At 37.2% G+C, this 20,323-nt stretch overlaps 1 protein-coding gene across 17 annotated transcripts in view; it reads left to right on the top strand.

The window, feature by feature from the left end:
- The window catches only part of MCTP1 (multiple C2 and transmembrane domain containing 1), a 358,609-nt gene that overhangs the window by 163,012 nt on the left and 175,274 nt on the right, over window positions 1-20,323 (top strand). For all 17 annotated transcript variants that reach the window (XM_046668197.1, XM_046668199.1, XM_046668192.1 and 14 more), the window contains 3 exons: window positions 1,305-1,475; window positions 4,372-4,502; window positions 18,537-18,723. In XM_046668197.1, the coding sequence (XP_046524153.1) occupies window positions 1,305-1,475; window positions 4,372-4,502; window positions 18,537-18,723 (489 nt within the window). The remainder of the gene's footprint in view (window positions 1-1,304; window positions 1,476-4,371; window positions 4,503-18,536; window positions 18,724-20,323) is intronic.

Here is a 20,323-nt window from a genome sequence, read left to right on the forward strand (position 1 = left end):
GAGAAAATAGGCTATCACTTGATAACGTTAATGCAGAGGGAATTAGGCCGAAAATAGAGCTAATCCCTAATTTAGAAGTGGAATACTCAGAGGCTGAGAGAAATGTTGAATTTCTTCCTGAAATGGCTATAAGTGAAGACAACATGCTTGACCACACAAAAGAAACAGCAATTTTGATAGTGCTGCTTGGTTCTGAGTCCTGACTGAAAAGTTTTTAACACTTTGACCACTTTCTCTGGCTTGTTTTATGTACTATTAGTTCACAGAGATTATGTGGCCATTTTTAGTAGATTTGCTAATTTTAAAAAATTCTTATTTTGTTCACTGACTTGAGTATTGTGACTTAGAATTGAGCGTAATAAAAGTCATTAAAGAAAATGTTCAAATACTAGAATGAGAAATAAATCCTGAGACACACCTGCCGATTTAAATCACATATGTAATTTAAAAAATTTGTGATGCAAGTTTCAGGCATAAGCAAGACATCTCAGGTGAGCATATTGATTTTGTTTTCTGTTCTGTGGTACCTTAAATAGTTCTTTAGTGAGCTAAAACTCAGTTATCTCCCAATGTGGCAATAAAAACTTTTTAAATTGTCTGAATAAAACTTGCAACTAATCTTACAACTAAAAACCGCCTGTAAAATCCATTTGTAACATGAAAAAAAAAGATTTTTCAAAAACCATAAGTAATTAAAAAATATCACAGTGTGGATGAGACCTTTGATATTTATAATATTTATTTTATACATATTTTGACAGGCATATTTGATGCATATGCAAACTTTCTCTAATATTCTCATAATTTTCTGTGTTGAAAAACTAGACTTTATTTTGAGCACTCGCCTCTTTTACACAACTTTAAATTTATCATGAAATAGCTTTATATTTTCAATAGTTTTATAATTAATAATCCATAAATTTTTATTTTTTTAATTTTAGTGAGGAAGATTGGCCCTAAACTAAAATCTGTTGCCAATCTTCTTCGTTTTACTTGAGGAAGATTGTCACTGAGCTAACATCTGTGCCAGTCTTCCTCCATTTTGTATGGGGGACACTGCCTCAGCATGGCTTGGTGAGCGGTGTGTAGGTCCGTGCCTCAGATCCAACCTGGGAACCCCTGGCAGCAGAGGCTGAGCCAGAACTCAACCACTGTGCCACCAAGCCCGCCCCTATTTTTATTTTTAAAAATCGTAACTGCCTATTTTTTATTTTTGAAAAACTATTACAGGGCAAAGGGTAATGCCAAATAAGGTATTTAGGTTTAGAACACAATAAGCTAACTCTGTTTTCCTTTGCCAAAAGTTTCAGACCCAAAGTTTGCGTCTGTCAGATGCACACAGAAAATCACATCTTTGGAGAGGAATCGTCAGCATCACATTGATTGAGGGGCGAGACCTCAAGGCGATGGATTCAAACGGGTTGAGTGACCCCTACGTGAAGTTCCGGCTTGGGCATCAGAAATACAAAAGCAAGGTGAGCATACCTCTCTTGTGTTCCCGGCACTATTTGGAGGGCAGCGCTTGCTAAACGGTAATGCTTTGGGAGATGCAAACACTAGATACTTATTAAAATGCTGAAAAGAACTTCTTTGAACATCATGTCAGCAAACAAGACCAACAATTGTACTGCATTTCTTACTTTATGTGCTGTGTGACCTCGGGTAAACTACTTGACTTCTCTGTCTCAATTTCTTCCTCTATAACCCAGGAATAATAGCAGGAACTCTCTCTTTAAAAAGGTGGGGGTGGGTGGGGGGAGAGGGGGCGTGGCTAGAACAAACCTAAGTAGATGCCGCACAGAAAGCGCTCAGAGTGTTGGCTGCTATTATTATTACAACCAGGACTAGCATCAGTACTACAAATAGCATTATTTTACATCCCATAGAAATCTTTCTACGTTACTCTGAGCTATTTTATTCAGACTGACTTGTACCAATGCAGACTGCCAAGTTTTTAAAAATTCATTTCAAAAACAGAGGGCCAAATTCCGGCTGCCACCACCAGCAGGGTGCCATGGGGCAAGTTACTTTGCCTCTCCCTGCCCCAATTTCCACATCTGTAAAAATGAGAATTAAAGTAACGCCTACCTAATAAAATTATGAGAAGATGGAATGAACGTATATTATGGAAGTAAAGGGCTTGGAATACTGCCTTGCCCATAATAGATATTCAATAAATGGTAGTAGCAGAGGAAGCAGAAAGAGTAACAAGTATATTATGTAAGAACAATTATATTGGTAGTAATAACATATTAAATAATTATTTATTATCATATTACTGATGGAAATAATAATTAGTAAAGGTCATCGTAGATATTGTCATATTTGGGGCACATGTCTTATCTGTGTTGTATCCAAAACAACCTCTTTAATGGTCAGATTCTACAGCCTGTATTCACAGACAACTTGGAACAACTGATCACATCCATCTTGTATTAAAAAATTACATGCTGGGACCAGCTCAGTGGAGTAGTGGTTAAGTTCATGCACTCCACTTCAGCGGCCCAGGGTTTGTGGGTTTGGATCCAAGGTGCAGACCTACACACTGCTCATCAAGCCATGCTGAGGCAGCGTCCCACATACAAAATAGAGAAAGATTGGCACAGGTGTTAGCTCAGCAACAATCTTCCTCAAGCAAAAGAGGAAGATTGGCAACATATGTTACTCAGGGCCAATCTTCCTCACCAAAAAAAAAAAAAAAAAAACCACCATTCTACTTCGATAGGAATATCTTCACCTTGGCATCATCATTTGCATGAATTTTTGATAAACACCACCATAGGTTCCTTCTTGCCCAGGAGGTTTTCATCAGTACCTAAGTTAGTCAGAAATATCACAGAGCTGATTTGCTAGCAGGCAGGGAGAACTGCTAGCAGGCTGGTTGGTAACCTTACTGGGTGCCCACATGGAAGGGGAAGGCACCATTTCGGACTTAAAGGAAATCATATGGGGAAGACAATCCTAAAAAAGGAAACTGAAAAGTTAAGCTCTTTATGGCCAAGTAAGACAGACCACTCCCCAAAATACCATAGGAGTTCATCTGAGCCCAATTACGAGATATTTGAATTATAGCATCCATCCATCCAGTGCCGTCTTTTTTTTTTTCTGCCATAGAAACATATTTTAAAGAAACTACTGATTCCAAAAATAGGTACCTATGACCACTTCTATCTTGTCCTTTGCCGATTAACATCCTTTCCATGTTCTGGTAGGCTTAAAACATTACTTATTTTTATAGTTCTGCTCTTTAGGTATGAAATGTGAAACCCAGCTATGGACACGTGTCTCTCTTTGCTCTTTCTTTCCATGATCTATTGCTGATTAATTTCAGATTATGAACTTTAAAAATTGTGATTCATTTGCATTACCTTTGCACATAACATACTTCATTGCTTTCAAAGTCTTTACATCTGAAGATCTGTCTCTCATACATTAAAAAGAGAAAAGGCCACTGCATGCCCTCCTGCTAAAAAAAAGAATAAGGAAACAAATATGAATGTTATTTAACCCATAGTGAATGGAATTTTAAAACACATGCATATGGGTCATTTTATTCATTGATTTCACCGGGTGTCTTATCTGAATACTTGAAATAACAAAATTGTGTTTTGGATGAGATATCTTTGTTGTATATGTGATGTGGAGATTATACCTCCCCAAACATATATATATTCATATTAATTCACCAACATTTTTGGCATATTGTTTTGGGGAAAGAGATCTAAAGCTCTAATCAAAGCCTTGAATTAGAGTCCGGATACTAAAATGATTTGGAATGGGTCACTTAAACTCCAAGTCTCAGTTATTCCATATATAAAATGGGAATGGTACATCAATGCTGAATTCTAAGGTGAAAGTTTGCCTGACCACTCCAGTTATTGCATTTCCTCCTACTCCCACAGAACTTTGTTGTCTGGTTTTTTTCATGTATTCAGCTAGGAATTCCCATGTGTGTGGGGAGTAAGGAAAAAAAAGAAACTCTGGGAATCCTCATCTTTTATTATGAGATGACAGACTATGAGTTATGTCTTCATGCGTTAGCTGGTTATGTAAAGTAAACGCTAGTACCTGAGTGAGCTATTTCACTAATAGACTATTTGGCTTTTCTATATAATTCATATCTCTCATCTGTTAATCAAGACGATGAGGGGGTGCCTTGGTTTTCAGGACACATTCCTTAGGGTTCTTTCAGATGATATGCAGTAAAGATGCTAGAGATCTAATGACTCATTCCCATCATTTCTGGAAGCTTTTGTTCAAATCTCACACTTACATGCTTTTCTACATAGCACCTAAAGTTTGATTTAATGGCTCAAGTTAAAGTTTTTTAAAGGACTGATATTGATGAGACAATAATTTTTGTTTTTCCAGATTATGCCAAAAACTTTGAATCCTCAGTGGAGGGAACAATTTGATTTTCATCTCTATGAAGAAAGAGGTGGAATCATTGATATCACCGCGTGGGACAAAGATGCTGGGAAAAGGGATGATTTTATTGGCAGGTTTGTGCAATTTGGTGTTTTTGGTTCCCTCTAGAAAGGGTGAATTTTGTTAAAAGAATATTTGGTTTAAGTTTAGTTGTTGTAATTGATCTTGACTGTTTTGAAGGAAGGGATCTTACCATGTAAGGCAATGCTTGGGTGAATTGAAAAACAGATTTGAAAACTGACCAGTAGGTGGCAGTTTTGACCAGTTGATGGACAGGCTATCCGCATTACATATCTAAAAATTTTCTCCAGATGTCAGAGACGTGCGTAAAAGTTATGGGAGTTGAGAGAGAGGAATCTCGTTAGATATAAGATACTTAAAGGAACAAAAGAGCACATTCACAGGCTGTAAAGTGATCTGAGATAATATTACTTTTCATAAAGCATATTGTAACCATAAAGTGCATTGTTTCCTCCAACTCCCTATGAGATAGAGAATCTTTATAATCTCCTAGGAGTTCATAAATCTGTAGCAGTCCCGCGTTTTGGTGAAGGAAGCATGTAAGTGAGGCAGATCCATGTTAAACTGATGATGCAATGAAGAAAGGAGTCTTCTCAGGCTTACATGACATCTCGCCACAAAGACACGGTTATTTTGAGTGACTGAATTGTATGAATTGTTTTCTTACTTTAAAGCCTATTTTTATATTTTTTAATAATTGTATATGTGTCTTTGTAGCAAAACACCTTGAAACCTGCCAATACAGAAATAAAGCATGGTGTACAGAAGAATTTGTTAGTTTAGAAAATTCTTTCTTCATTGTAGTTCACATGAATTCCAAGTCTCTAAACATATAGCCTGAAGAAATGCGTGCATATTAATAGTAATAAACGGACTTTCATGCTAGAAAAGCAAGAAGAGGAATCCAACCCAACATATTTATCTGTCTTTTTGTTATTCTGATTTATATATTTTAAACGAGTTTCTTCATAGGATTATAAAGTGAGAGGTCAAAGATTAGCTTCAGTTAACCTTTAATATTTTACTTATAAAATGAAATGGGAAAAACACCACTGTAATCTAATATACTATGTTACATTTCAATCCTTTTTAAAGGACAGGCCTTCGTTGCATATTTTTTCCCTCTGGTAAAACACTATTTTCAGAGTTTTCTTAAAGTTCTACCTTGTTCTTTTTGGGATATGCCACCAGTTTAAGTAGCAGCATACATCCATTAATACCCTGAATATATATCATTATAATTATAAGTCTATATTTCTGTCTTCTCGATATGCTATGAACTCTTTCAAGTAGCTACTGTCTAGCTATTCCCTGCATAATTAATTTTTCATAATTTACAGCAGTATTAGCTGTATTTGGTGATCAAAAGATAATCAGAATGACTGTCGTGTATAACTTGCTACCTCAGTCTCATTACTTTATATTCAAACAATCTTATACTGGTAAAATGGTGAAGTAATTGGTAAAATGTACTGGCTTACTATGCTTCTAGGTCCATATCACATGAAGTACTTCTTATGCCTTTTTCTATTTTTCTCCTCAGTGACAGCTATCCTTTTATGTATTTTTTCTTTCTTTGAAAAGAATTTCCAAATTTGGAAATTATGAAAATTCTTCAGCCCATTTGGTACTGACCTTTCCCTTTTCCTCACTGATAACATTATGAATTCTTCAAGGGCATGCCTCATTACATTACAGAAATGGTTGGCAGAGAGGTGGACCTGTTATCTCCCTTCACCTTGTTTCTACGAATTTGTCCACATTTTGGCAAATTTTGAAAGAACAGTGACAACTGGCTGGTCTGAAGATCATAAGGATTGCTAGAGATAGCTGGAGGAGCTAAGAAATTCTTAAGAAGTTTGGAAAAAGAGAGAAATCCATTTTGGGAGCTTCTGGGTTAGTGAACACATGGAGGTGCTGGGAGAGTGGCTGCCCTGAGAAGGCCTGGAAGCTCCATGCCTCTTCACTCATACCTTGCCCTGTGCGTCTCTTCCATCTGGCCATTCCTGAGGTGTATCCTTTTATAAGAAACTAATAATCTAGTTGAAAGTGGATCCTCCCTTCTTACTTTGTCTAGCCATTGGAGGTGTTTACCACCCACATATAGTTTCTGGTGAGGGCTTGGCCTGGATTGCTGGGTGAGTTATTTATGCTAATGACTATTACACAGGAGAACCCAGCCAGCAGAATCAAGGGGCCCTGGGCTCCATCCCCCTCATTGTCTTGATGGGCACAACTGTGTGCTCTGCTTCTTGGTTGGATTAAAGCTGGCTTGAGCAGTGAGTCTAAATGCTACCATTAAAGAATTATAGGGGTTTTTAAAACTGTCATTCATTTTGAATGACTTATTTTCATTTCCAATTACATTTTTTTTCTAAATATAATAAAAACTTGTCTGGCATTAGCCTCACTAAGAAAAAAGTCTATTTTGGTCACATGCTAAACATAATTGCTTATGAAAGCAATTTGAGCCAAAAAATTTTACAGTAAATAAGAGCACAGGTGTAGACAAGATGACTCCTAGGGCAGCTTTTCAGTATGAAACTACTTTACACAGTAAAGGGAATTATTGCTGAATTATGAGATAATCAGAGATGAACAATAGAAACTTGTTGTACACTCTGCTAATTTAACCAAGATGACCGTTGCAGAAAAAGGAAATGACGGTGGTAAATCATCATTTCAAATCTATTCCATGCCAGATAGCACCAGAAACTCTAGATATCTAACTTTATGTTTGTTAAATTGTGCTTTAAACACATCCTGCCTGTGAAAAAACAGTATGTTATTATACATAAGTGGCAGGCCAGTAAAGTTGCTTGTGTTTATGTGAAGGTTATGTGGTGACAGTGGAAATAATGCAGATTATAATAGAATTCTTTGGTTCCTAGAATAGTTTAGAAAAGAACTAACTTAACTTCCAATAAAGTTTGAGTTAAGACTAAAATAACAGGAGTGAAACTGTCATCATGGTCTTCTGTCTTCTTTTGCAAGTTATCATTGCAACATTCTACATCTGTGTAAATTTTTTATTTATTTGTTTTTATTGAAATATATTTGACATATAACATATAAATTTAAGGTGTATAACATGTTTATTTGGTACATTTATATCTCGTATTATGATTGCCATTGTAGCTATAGTGAGCACCTCTATCATGTCACGTAGTTATCACTTTTTTGTAGAATAATTAAGATATGTCTGTATTAACTTAAAAATTAGAGACTATTCCATGAATTGGCTGGTGAGTAAATTTAAAGTTTGCCATAGAGGGGAATACTGTCCCTTCAATGCCTAATAACTCTTTGTAATGATGCTGCCTAAATTCACTCCCACCTTTAAGAACACTGTATGGATTAGATTCTCGACAAGGACTAGCTTATTGTGTTATAGTTTTGTTATTGTCTGCTTTATTTTTTAGTTTTGGTCACATATAATGGTTTTTGAAAATGAGTTTTGTAAAGGTACACTCAATAATTGGGCTTTTTTTTTCACAATAAAGACAAGACTGGCTATGAATGCAAGAGCCACTTGCAAATCTGGAGTGTCGATAGAGTGAAAACCATTTTAACACTGAACATTACCCACACCCATTCATAGTTGAACCCATACAGTCAGGCTTTTGCCCCCAACAATCCACCAAAACTGCTCTTATCAAGACCCCCTGTGATCACCAAGTTGTTAAATCCAATGGCCAGTTTTCAACCTTCATCTTCCCTGAGCCAGCAGCAGTGCTGGACTTGGCTGATTGCTTTTTTGCCTTAAAACAAGTTTTTTTACTTGGTTTCCAAGACACCAGATTCTTTGTTTTCCTTTCACCTCATCTCATGCTCTTTCTTGGTCTCTTTTGCAGATTTCTCTTCATCTGCCTCCTGTTTTAGTTCTGGAGAAGCTCAGAGCTCACTCCTTGTGTATCTTCTCTGTCCACAGCTGCTCCTATGCTGACTTCATCTACTCTTGTGCTTTCCAAGCCATCTAAGATGGGCAATGATGAACATACAGCTCCATGCCATAACTCTTCTCTGAGCTTCAGATTCCCATATCCAGCTACCTCCTTCATGTCACCGCCTGAATGTCTAAGAGGCCTCTCCTATTTAGTAGGTCAAAGCCAAACTTCTGACTCCCAGCGCCCAACACCTGCTCTTCCTTCAGGATTCTCCTTTGTTTGTTGCTAAAAGCAAAAATCTTAGTACTTTTTGATTCCTTTCTTTCTCTCACTCTCATCAAACTCGTCAGCAACCAGCTCAGTTTTCCTTCAAAATATAATCAGAATTCACTCTTCTCATCATCTGGATCATTGTGATTCTGATTGAAGTCATCCTCAGCTTTCATGTGGACCATAGCCAGAGCCTCCTGTTCTTCCTTCCACACAATATTAATAAAACAATTCAACTCCTCTACTCAGAGCCCTTCAATTTTTTCCATCTTAATGTGGGTAAAACCAAAGTCCTTTCAGTGGCTTATAATGCCTTCATGATCTGGCCTGGTGACCCCTCTGCCCTGAAATACTGCTCTCCTGTCCCTCCCTCTCTCCACACTGTTCCAGCTTCTTTGCTGTTCCTCAAGCACAGCAGGCACTCTCCCACCTCAGGACCTTTCCCTCCTTCTGTGACACTCTTTCTTCAGGCGTCCACCCACCTTCTTCTTTACCTTCTTTAGGCCTGTGCACAAATGTCAGGTCAGGGAGCATCCATACCAAACTTATTCAAAATGGAAATCCTCTTTTCTTGATGTTCGCTTTCCCCATCCTGCTATGTTTTTCTCAGTTAATGTAATCACCATTTGGCATCTGCTGCATTTCACTTACTTATGTTATTGTTTATTTCCCTTCACCATGGCGGCAGGAGCTTTTGAGTGTTTTGTTCTTTGGGACATCCTCAATGCCTAGAAAAGTATCTGCCATGTAACAGGTGCTCAGTAAATATTTGCTGGATTTTTTAAATACCTGAAGTTTGATTTAATACTAGAAATTATGGTTCTTCCTTCTCTAAATAAATACAAAATTTGACACCAGTGTTAACGCAAAGGCACTTAGAACAAGACGCCTTAGTAGAAGGTACAAAGTTTCAGTATAATTGAGGAAAGATATTTGTATATAATTCAAAAGATGAGAATTAATGACTTAAAGCATAAAGGTATCTGAGTGATCTTTATATTTTAAAAATACTGAATTATTGTATTTGAAAAAAAAATAGCCCATGTATTCACCAAGATACTTATATCATAACTTTTTCATTATTATGATCTCTAGGGAGTTAATGCCATTTGGTGGTTAAATTTTAAACAAAAGTAAATTTACCATGAATGGAAAGAAACAGTAATAATAATGCATTAGAACTTATCAGGCACTATTACATACATTAGCTCAGCATTAGGGGATAAAAAGGGTGATGCCTATCATGCCAATTTTGCAGATGCAAAAAGTGAGGCATAAGGAGGTGTAGAGGTTGCTCAGCTGGTATGAAACTGGGGTGATTTATCTGAAACTCAGATCCAGGACTCCTAACTCTAAAGTCCATGCTCCTTCCATCTCAGTCTTGTTTTCAGTATGTTCTGAAGCCACTAAGTGCTAACAAGTTGCCAAGTAGTCAGTGAACCAACTTGGGTGGTGTCCACCAGACTGCAGTTTGGAACAACAAATTTCACCTGTTGCTGAACTGCAAATTTCAAGTGAAGGTGAAATAATATTAATCTGCGTGTAATTATTTAACTTTCTGATCACCTGCATTTTGGCAGGCAAGACGGACTGCCACCTTAACGATAATCAGCTAATAAATCCTCATGATTGTTACACTTTTATGCAGAGCAGTAATCTGAACAAATTGGCTGCTGACAGCTGCGGTAAATTGCCAAGAATGAGTGCTGTCAGAGAACAAGTTGTTTTTATGAACGTGCAGAATAAGTAAATCCCATGTCAAGCGATTTTATTCAGTTGGAGTAATTTGCAATCCAATATAGCAAGATTTATAGCATTATTTATTAGTGTGCAAAATGCTTGTTTATCTTTAAAGTGGCGTTGATTTGGGGTACATATATTTTAGGTTGGTGAATTGCTGCTGGGTTTATTCGTTGCATTGTTATCAGGGCCGAGGCTGCCCATGACAGCAAAATGCTACAGGTATAAGCTTGAGTAGAGAGCTCTATTTCAACAAAATTTTTATTAATGATATATGATAAGAAAAACCTACTTCAAATGGGCAAGTTCTGGACAAAGAACAAATACCTTCAAATTCTACAACCGTAAAAATAAATCTACAACTCTGTGTTTAATGCTGAGAGTGTGTATGGGATGCATAGATTCGCATGTATGTGTGTTCAGATGCGGTGGGGCAGATGGGGAAACAGCCTTTGACACTGGATAGTAACCAAATTAATGTTTTCTTAAGGTTGAAGGCCAACGCATTTGAGTATTTGACATTCTACAGGTTCTGATTTTCAGTGTTTCTTTTTCTGATACCAGTACTACGAGTCTTTTACTTCCTACATAAGTAAGAGCAGGGGCCATCTTGCTGCATTATTAATTTAAAAGCACAAAGAGAGCTAGTCAGGAAATCCTAAACTGAAGAGAGTTTTAAATGAAATCACTATATTCACCATTATTTCCTACTAAGGAATGAGTGAAATATTTCATTAGGAAGATAGACAATATTTAAGTAAAACTGGAGTGTGTCATCCAGTCTTCTCTTAGTTTTTCACAAATCAACCTAAGCCAAATATAAGATTTTAATCCATTTTCTTTCATGAGTTACTATTTTTTCTTCTAAAGATTATCTTAGTAAGTTTGTACTCACTTCAATATTTCTTATATGATGGGCAAATTTTCCAAAGACAATTCTGTGCACCACCATGTGTATATTAAATCATTTGCCTTCAAGTCAATGAATGGGAAATTTCACAAGTTTGCAGAAGGACACTCTGATAAAGGAATCTCTCCAAAGACAGTTGAACAGTGACAACTTCTGACAACAGAAAGGTAATAACAGCATTAGCATTTAGTAATGTCAGAGATGGTGTAAAAACTTCTGCATAATCACAAAACTTGAAAACACTTTAGGGTTACATATTGAATTCTTTAAAATGCAAAGAGTCCAAGGAATTATGTATTATATAGATTTATCGTAGAAGATTTTATAATATATCTCATTAGTTTTACCAATATAAATTTCTCATATATTAAGAACTCACAAAAGCATTCATAATTTTATTTTAAATTTGGTTATAATTATGTAAAATATGTGTTTTTAAAAATTATCCCCACGAAAGACATTCTATAGAGGCTTGTCTTCCTATTCTGAAGGCTGCACTTTTAAATGTCTTGCTAATCATGATGGCCTCATAATATCACTAGCTAATACTTCAAGACACAATATGCACTTAGAAGTTATTGTTAAAGACAGTAGATATAAGTTTCTATTGCAAATATTCTTCTTGACAATTTTGGATTGTTTTGGCTGAATTCTTGCTAGATCAGATTATACCACTACCAGCTTGTAAATCAGAATGTGGCTGACATAGAGCTCAGCTAGGAGGAGAAGTGTCAGCTCTGCATATTCTTGTTTATCATTCTGTTCACTTGTGCTTGTTCAATTAGCATTATCTTCAATCCACAGTTTCTTTACTGGGATCTGTTAAAGCCAATTGTCCATTTTGTGAGGATTAGTTCAGTTAAAACTAGATTATATAATCCGTAAATCCACTTAATAGGGCGTATATGAACAGCAAGTCAGTGAGAGCAAGGCAGCAAGTATGGGGGCCACTGTCACCCACTCCACATTATGTATCTTTCCTCTTCCCTCAAAATACTTGCAGGCCATGTGTGACATAACTGATGGATGGGCCATCTGTGTTAATGCATATATTGAATATTTAGAAAGCTTGATTCCTGTCCTATTTTTAAGTTTAAAAAACATCCAAATGGTCCTAACATTTACTTCCTGCACCCCAGCATACTCACGTAAACACACGTATACATCCAGGGTGCCAATGCCAAGACTGTTTCAGCTGGGTGGAAATACCATTGGTCACTTGTTCAGGCATGGCAGGTGGAAAGGCAGGGGAGAAAAAAGGTGAGAAGAATACTGAAATTTTTCTCTTTGAACTCCTAGGAGAAAATATCACCAAATAAATGTGACATATTCCTTTCACGTGGCTAAATAAATGCATATAATCTTTTAAAAGTGCAAAGAACTTCAAGCTTTGATACGGAAGTTGGGAAATGTGCTTTGAGTTCTTGTCATCACTTAATTTCTCTGAGCCTCAGTAGCCCCATTTGTGAAATGAAAGAAAGTAGCTCTGAAATCTCCTTCAGTTTTGAGTCTGTTTTGACTCTTCTGTTGACCGATTGATGAGTTGGGTTTACCACAGATAGTAAGTTTTTAAATTTTCCAATATCAAACCAAAGTATATGTGATAATAAAACTACATACTATATTTACATAGCACTTTCAACTTTTCAAAATACTTTTTCATCTATTATTGCTGTATTCTTCCAACTCTATGTAAAGAGAAGAGACAGTTCTTTAAAATTTCCATTTGATAAAGGAGGAAAGCTGATGCACAAGTAGTCTAAATAACTTGCTTAATCTCACAATACTAAAGAGTAATTGAGCTTGATTAAAACTTCGGTGTTCTGAACCTCTTGCCATGGACTCCCAAGCCAAATAACTTTGTTCAAAGGAACACACTGTGTCTGTGGTAGTCCTGGCAATAATCTGAGAAACTAGGCTTAGAAAGGGCTGAATCCCCAAAATCTAACAGAGGCCTGATACATAAGGCACTTAATAAATAGCTGGTGAATTAACTAATTAATGAGTGAATGAAATGAGTGTTGGAAAGAAATCAAACCACTGTCCACGGAGACAATATAGGAGTGGTAGAATGATCACATTACATGCCAGTCCTGGCTCTGCCACTGTCACCATGGGTAAATTTTTGGCCTCTTTGAACCTCTGTCTTCTTGTCCATAAGTACTTTAATACTTATAGAGCACCAACTATATTCCAGATGCTGTGCTAGGTGCCTACCCTTGAGGCATCTCAGGATATTGACAGAGAAAGACAACTGCAGGTTATTTCAATGAGAATTAGTAAATATTAACCGAGCAAAGATAGGTAGGTACATCATCTCAGGCAGAAGTGTTGCCTTGTCCAATCACAAAGAAACAGGTGAGCCCTAGCATGGATGGTGGGAGAATTACAATCTGTCTGGAATGACTTAAGTAGTAAGTGTGAGTTGGTGAGTGACATATAAGCTAATGGTAGGCCATGGAGGGCACCACTGCCTTGCTAAGGAAATTTCATAGGTAGTAGGAAGCCAGAGGAGGTCCATGGTCAGGTTTGGGTTTTAGACATCTGTAACTGAGGGAATTGAATTGTATCAACGGTTTTTGCCTTAGCCCAGGTTCCCTAGGAAACAGAGTTTGAGGTTAAGATTAAGTACTGGCACTTTACTGGGTGGTACAATCCAAGGCACTCAGAGTAAGAAAGAAAGAATATGAGGCAGAGAAGACTAGGAAGAAATGCAAGATGATGTGTTACTGGGCTGGCCACTGTTTCCTGTTTTCAAAAACACAGCTGGTTGCCCGGCAGGTGCACCAACTTGGCCTCATGTGGACAGACAATATGAAGAGTGATGCTTTGGAACAGTTTGTGAAAGGGAGGAAGGCGTAGGGAGTTATTTTCCCATCTCCTATTCCATCGATTTAAGTTTATCCCAAAGGGACAACTTCTGCCTTACTTCATGCGGCATCTTTGGCAGTTGATCATGGAGCCAGATCCCATACTGTACAGTGTGGTTTTCATCCAAGTGCAGAAGTAGCCTTAGAAGCCAGAAACTTGGGGCATGTGTCAGTTAGCCTAGATGCACAGTGGCAGGTAAGGGGAGTGCAGGCCTTTGGGGCAAATGAAAGTTCAGCCAGTCCTAGTGGAAGACCTATGAGGGCCCAGGGACAACCGATTGGTCATGGCGGAGGGATGAAGAGCAGCCCCTTGGGAAAGTACAGCCAAAGTCGAAGTTGAGGCAAAGCAGGCGGCTGAGAACCTAGAAGACCATGGCTCCAGGAGACATTAGAGAGTGTATAAGATGTGTCCAATAAGTTTTCAAACCGTACTTGTGGAACCCCGATATAAAACAGATGTAAAAGGAGCTGTTCTTTGAACTAAAGAGGACAGTCCACACTCCATTTTTTTTCACCCCCCCATGGTGACATTTAGGGCACCCCTAGTGCTCCTTGGGAGACAATTTGAATTAGATTATCTGCCTTCTGGCACCAACATTCAGACTTTCTTGGGGGTTGGGTGTTAGTAATACATCTGAGGAATAATATTGCCTGTAAGATCAATTTGTTCTCTTTGTTTTTGGTTGTGGAATTGCAAAGAAAGGAAGATGCAAACAAGTGTAAACATGGATAAAGTTATAACAAATTATGGACTTTGGGTTTTTGAGAATTTGAAGTCCATCTAGTTCAATTACTTCATAATGCAGTAAAACTGGAATTCAAGAGGATACGTTGTCTTGGAAAAGGTCACACGACTAATTAGCGACAGATGGAGGGCTAGACCCAAGGGGAATCTGACTCTCAACCCTGGGCTCTGCTTCCTGTGAATGTATTTTGGAGTTTATGAATTTGCTTCAATATTTTAAAAATTTTGCATTTTCATTTTGATAACAATATAAAATCATTAATTTATGCCTATTTTGAACCATCTGGGTGACTACGTACTACTTCTATACCCAAATTATAGTGAATCCTTCCTTTGTTCAGGACATGACAGTACAGGCAAGCCAGATACAAGTGAATCTGCCTGTCAGGCTGCTATAACAGAGTATCATAGACTGGGTGGCTTACAAACCACAGACATTTATTTCTCACAGTTCTGGAGGCTGGGAAGTCCAAGATCAAGATGCCAGCAGATTCAGTGTCTGGTTTCCTGCTTCATGGATTGCCATCTTTTCTTTGTGTCTTCACATGGCAGAAGGGGTGAGGGATCTCTCTGGGACCTCTTTTATGAGGGCACTAATCCCATTCATGAGGGCTCCACCCTCATGACCTAATCACCTCTCAAAGTCCTTACCTCTTAATACCATCACATTGGCCATTAGGTTTCAATATATGCAGTTGAAGGACACACAAACTTTCAAATCATAGCACTTGCTCATAGCGATTAGTACTGAATTCACTTTGCAGTAGGCTGTTTTGCAGCAGTTCCATTTGTTTACCTATTTATTCAACAGCAGCAAATGGATAGTGAAGGCTTTTTCTCTACCAAATTCCACCAGTAATTTGATTTGGTACCCATTTAATGCAGATATCAGTGATACTAACTTTATCCTCAAATTAACAAGAAAATTTTCTTAGTTATCAGGTGACATTTCATTTAAAATGCCATCTGAGGATTACTCCTGAGCAGAGTTTTTAGATGAATAGGAGATCTGAATAAACTTAACTAGCAAAAGGAAGCTTGAAGTCTTTAATATTCTCTTGTCCAAAACATTTGTATCAATAGGTATTTTCTACATTAGAATTAGTAAAGTCAAAATTCTGAAACATTAAGTATGGGACAGGACCTGAGGCTATTTCTATGAGTACACCCAATACTGAAAATTTAGTTGCAGCAAAAAAGCGTTATCTTCTCAGTAGATTTATAGTGTTAATTTAAATTTTATTAGTTTGTTGGTTTTTAAAATTCAATTTTTAAAGTTTTCTTAGTTTATCATCTTATCAGAGCAATAATTTACAGCCTTCTTCCCTAGTTTATTTATATATATATATATTAAAAGCATAAAAATAACATAATTCTATACTTGAAAACTGAGATAATCTTTTCTGTTAAAAACAAGTCCAGATATTATTCAGTTTAAGAACCACTGCAAACAGCACACACTTCCTCCTGGGATTCACGACTACTTGATGACAAACTGGTGAAGGAAAAAGCCTCTAACTTGCATTCCAGAGTCCCAAGTTCAGGTCCTGGCCCTACTAATAACTAACTGTATATCTCCTTTCACTCACGTAACTTCTCCAGCCCTCAGTTTTCTTATTGGCAAATTGAGGAGATTGCGAGGATCACAGATCTTTATGCCTGTTGGAACCAGGTACAGAATTGAGTGAAATAAGCCAGCTGTAAATAATAGACAGTATTGGGGACAGTAACTAACTCAGAGGACAATTGCTTGTTTTTAAAATTATTTAAATCTGAAACTTTTTTTTTAGCAATACAAGCAAAAACAACAAATCAATGGACCAGATTAGAGACGAAAGTTGCCAGTTTGGAATTCCTGGACCAGATCATCTGTAGAGCACCTTCCCCGTCTCTAAAGCGTTAAAGGCAATGACTAACGTAAATGAGGAGTAGACTAACCTTTACGTGACTAGTGCAAAATGGTAATAGGAATAGAAGGAAATTCTCCAGCAGGGTTCAACATGTTTTAGCGTTCTAAGAGTGAGGCAGTGTCGTACAAAAGACAAAGGCAAGGACCGGACTGGGAAATGCGTCATCAAAGTGAGTGAAAGAACCTTCTTGGTTCCAACTTTATCCAACTAACAGTACTGTCTGAATTGTAATCCCTGTTCATTTCTTTAGTGTCGTACTCCCAACCTAGTCCAAAGATTCATTCACATTCAACAAAGTACAGGCTAGGCACTGTGCCAGATGCTGGAAAGATCTGTAGAAAATCATATTCACGTTTTTCCTTTTTATTAGGGAATATATTTGACTGGTTGATTTTTCACTATGGCTTTGTTTTCCCTCAATTTGTTCCAGGTGTTACTAATGAGAACTTAATTCCAATTAAAATTAGACTATTAGATAAGGCATTTGATATGTTTTCTCATCCTTTAGCGTTTGAGGAGTCAGGATGAGAGTATTTTGGGATGGATGTTGTGTTTTCAGAAACAATGAGGTTATTGGACATACATCTAACTTTGGGAAAATGTTTTCCAGAGTTAGTACAGACCCTAATTTCCTGCTCTCCCATTAGTTAGCATTTAGCGCACACAGACTTTCTATCACTGACCAGGGTGTTTCCTTTCTTTTTCATTTCTGGCATCTATATTCCTCTTCTTCACAATTGTTTCTAGTCCTGGCCATCTCTCATGTCATTTTTGATAGGCAAAATTAAAATGTAAATGTCAGACTTTGGTTCCATTTCTAAAATCACACACTAAGGAGATGTTTGAACCCCACTATAAGCATTGAGGTCCTACTCATAGGAGTATAATTCAAAAGCAAAACAATAAACAAAAAGAGTGAAGAATAAAAAGGAGCAAAACTTGAATCTTTCCCTGTTAGCTGACCACCCTGTTGATGAGATGTTACCTCATTTATTTTCATAATTGGCTACTTCCTGTTTTAAATGCCTTTTATTCAGATCCGCCCCTTTTCTCTCAGCTTATTGGCCTTCTAGTTACCACAGTAGCTGTCTCTTCCAAATCAATTGACATTTTTATGAAAAGAGTTTGTGAGGTGTTGGGCTCTGAGAGAGTGGCCTATCAAAACCTCTCTCAGGACAACTCTGGTATGTAACACTTGAGCTATAATGTTGTCAGAAGATTTGTTGGTTTTTATTTAGATGTATGCAGTGTTTTATGAATAAATTGGTGGGTTTTAAAAATGTAAAACTTACGGCACCTCCCTAGTACCTACTCTATTCACTGCTTGATAACATTTATGAATGAGGGAAAAATACCCATTGTTTTCAAAGTGTCACAAAAATTCAGATTCTCAGCAGTTTGCCTCTCTAGAAAGCGCACATTAGTCTTTCTGTAAGCAGAGCCCCACTGACCTAGGCCATCTAGGGATTGGAAATCTCTGCCGATTTATGAATATGGTGACGATGGGTAGTAATCAAATTAGATAAACTCCTTCTTTATATCTCATAGGAAATAAGCAATTCAAAATAATGTGAATTATTCTGTCTGAATTTTGTGAAGAAAGTCAGCTGACAGGAAACATATATTCTTCCAGTGGTCCAAACAGTATTTCTATTGATTTCTTTTTCACATAGCTCTGAGTAGTCTGCACTTCCACGGTTTGATGTGACAAAAAAAAAAAAAAGCCACTTGCTAATTCAAAACATTTGTTTCTAGGTGCCAGGTTGACCTGTCGGCCCTCAGTAGGGAACAGACACACAAGTTGGAGTTGCAGCTGGAAGAGGGTGAGGGACGCCTGGTTCTGCTGGTCACCCTGACAGCTTCCGCCACCGTCAGTATCTCTGACCTCTCCGTCAGCTCCCTGGAGGACCAGAAAGAACGGGAGGAAATATTAAAGAGATATGTAAGTATGTAACCCTCCTCCTTCGGGGTCATGTGTGACTAGATGAGCTTGTAAATAATTTACCTGGAGTGACAGAAGTACATCTGAACAGCTGACAGGTGAATCAGCAGAAGCAGAAAGCTGGGCAGATGCAGATGCCACGCATATCTCTGCAGAAGCTCTGCATTACCTACAGATGTCAAGACGCCTGGACTCTTCTAGAGTCTCTTCCAGAGCAAGATCTAGATTCTGAGATTCTCCTCGATGATTTTTTCATACAGCAGAATTATCATGCAGGGAAACTTCTCATAAAGGAAAATTACTTTAAAATTAATTCATTGAATCTTTGTCATTGCGATTGAGATTTCTTTGTCTTTCCAACTTTGAAATGGAGTTAATGGCACTTACATTACTAGAGGGTATTCACAAAAGTAATTTTTATTTTCAACTGCCTAGAAAAGTCTCACTTTATTCCTTTAATTTTTTTGATTGAATGTGAAATAAAGTTAAAAGGAAACCGCCTTACCTTTTGATCAAATGTAAAGTGATAGGGTGGAATAGTGAGTCGCTAAAATAAGTAGCCTTCTCAAATTTTACCAAACCAAAATATTCACAACCGAATCTACCTATTTCCCAGCATCCTCACACTATGCATTTCCCACCATGTAGTTTTCTTGCATCAACAGAGAGGGGAGCTCTTACTCCACCATTCTCTCAATGGAGGCTCGAAAAAGTGAATGCCTCAGTACCCATGAAGCTGGGAAAAAAGCTTTTCCACTTAAAATTACAAAGCTTGTATTGTACAATGCTGCCAGGTGTTTAGAAGGTCCTCTAGATACTCAGCCGTGAAACCAAACTCTGAATAACAAAGAACTGCTTAATTTTTTTTTTAGATTTAAAAATATTCCTATTTGCTGACTGACATCCTTTCAATAACTGAATTTAATAAAGATGTACCTTATCAGGCTGTGCAGATAACATGAAGTGCTGGTACTAATGCTCTACAATATTCTTCAAACAGATTAGCAGGATGTGGGCTTCAGCAAATTTATTCTGGCTATCTCCACTGAATCAGCTGTCTGCTAATGCTTGTACAACTCATCCACCAATGGTGTTATCATAAACAGTTTAATAGAGGTGACTTAGCAAGGCTAAATAGTATATATATTTTTAACCACCTAAGAGTCTAAGGTATTATGTGGCATTTCTAATATCTAATTGCAATTATGAAGATTATTTCACATTTTGGTACCCACCAAAACATATCCTCCTGTTACCAGAAGTGAGCCTCATGAATTAAAACTATTTTAAGGGAATTAATGGATACATTAATATAAAAATTTTTCTAGGTATTATAACACTGTATTTGATGGATTAATATTTGATACTATCCCATATATTACAATGATACTGCAGGCTAGGTAATTAGAAATAATCCAACTATTATTGATTTTTTTTTTTTCTTTTTGCTGGATGGGCTTCCTTAAATCAGCCATTTCCCTTCAGAATTTGAATATTTATTTCCACACCTTCTTTCAAATATTAATTATTATTTCAACACAATGTAAAATATTATGTGAGTGTCCCAGCTAATTCTCAGATTGTATTCTGCTCAATATAT

Source organism: Equus quagga, chromosome 7, assembly GCF_021613505.1.
Source record: "Equus quagga isolate Etosha38 chromosome 7, UCLA_HA_Equagga_1.0, whole genome shotgun sequence".
NCBI classification, from domain to species: domain Eukaryota; kingdom Metazoa; phylum Chordata; class Mammalia; order Perissodactyla; family Equidae; genus Equus; species Equus quagga.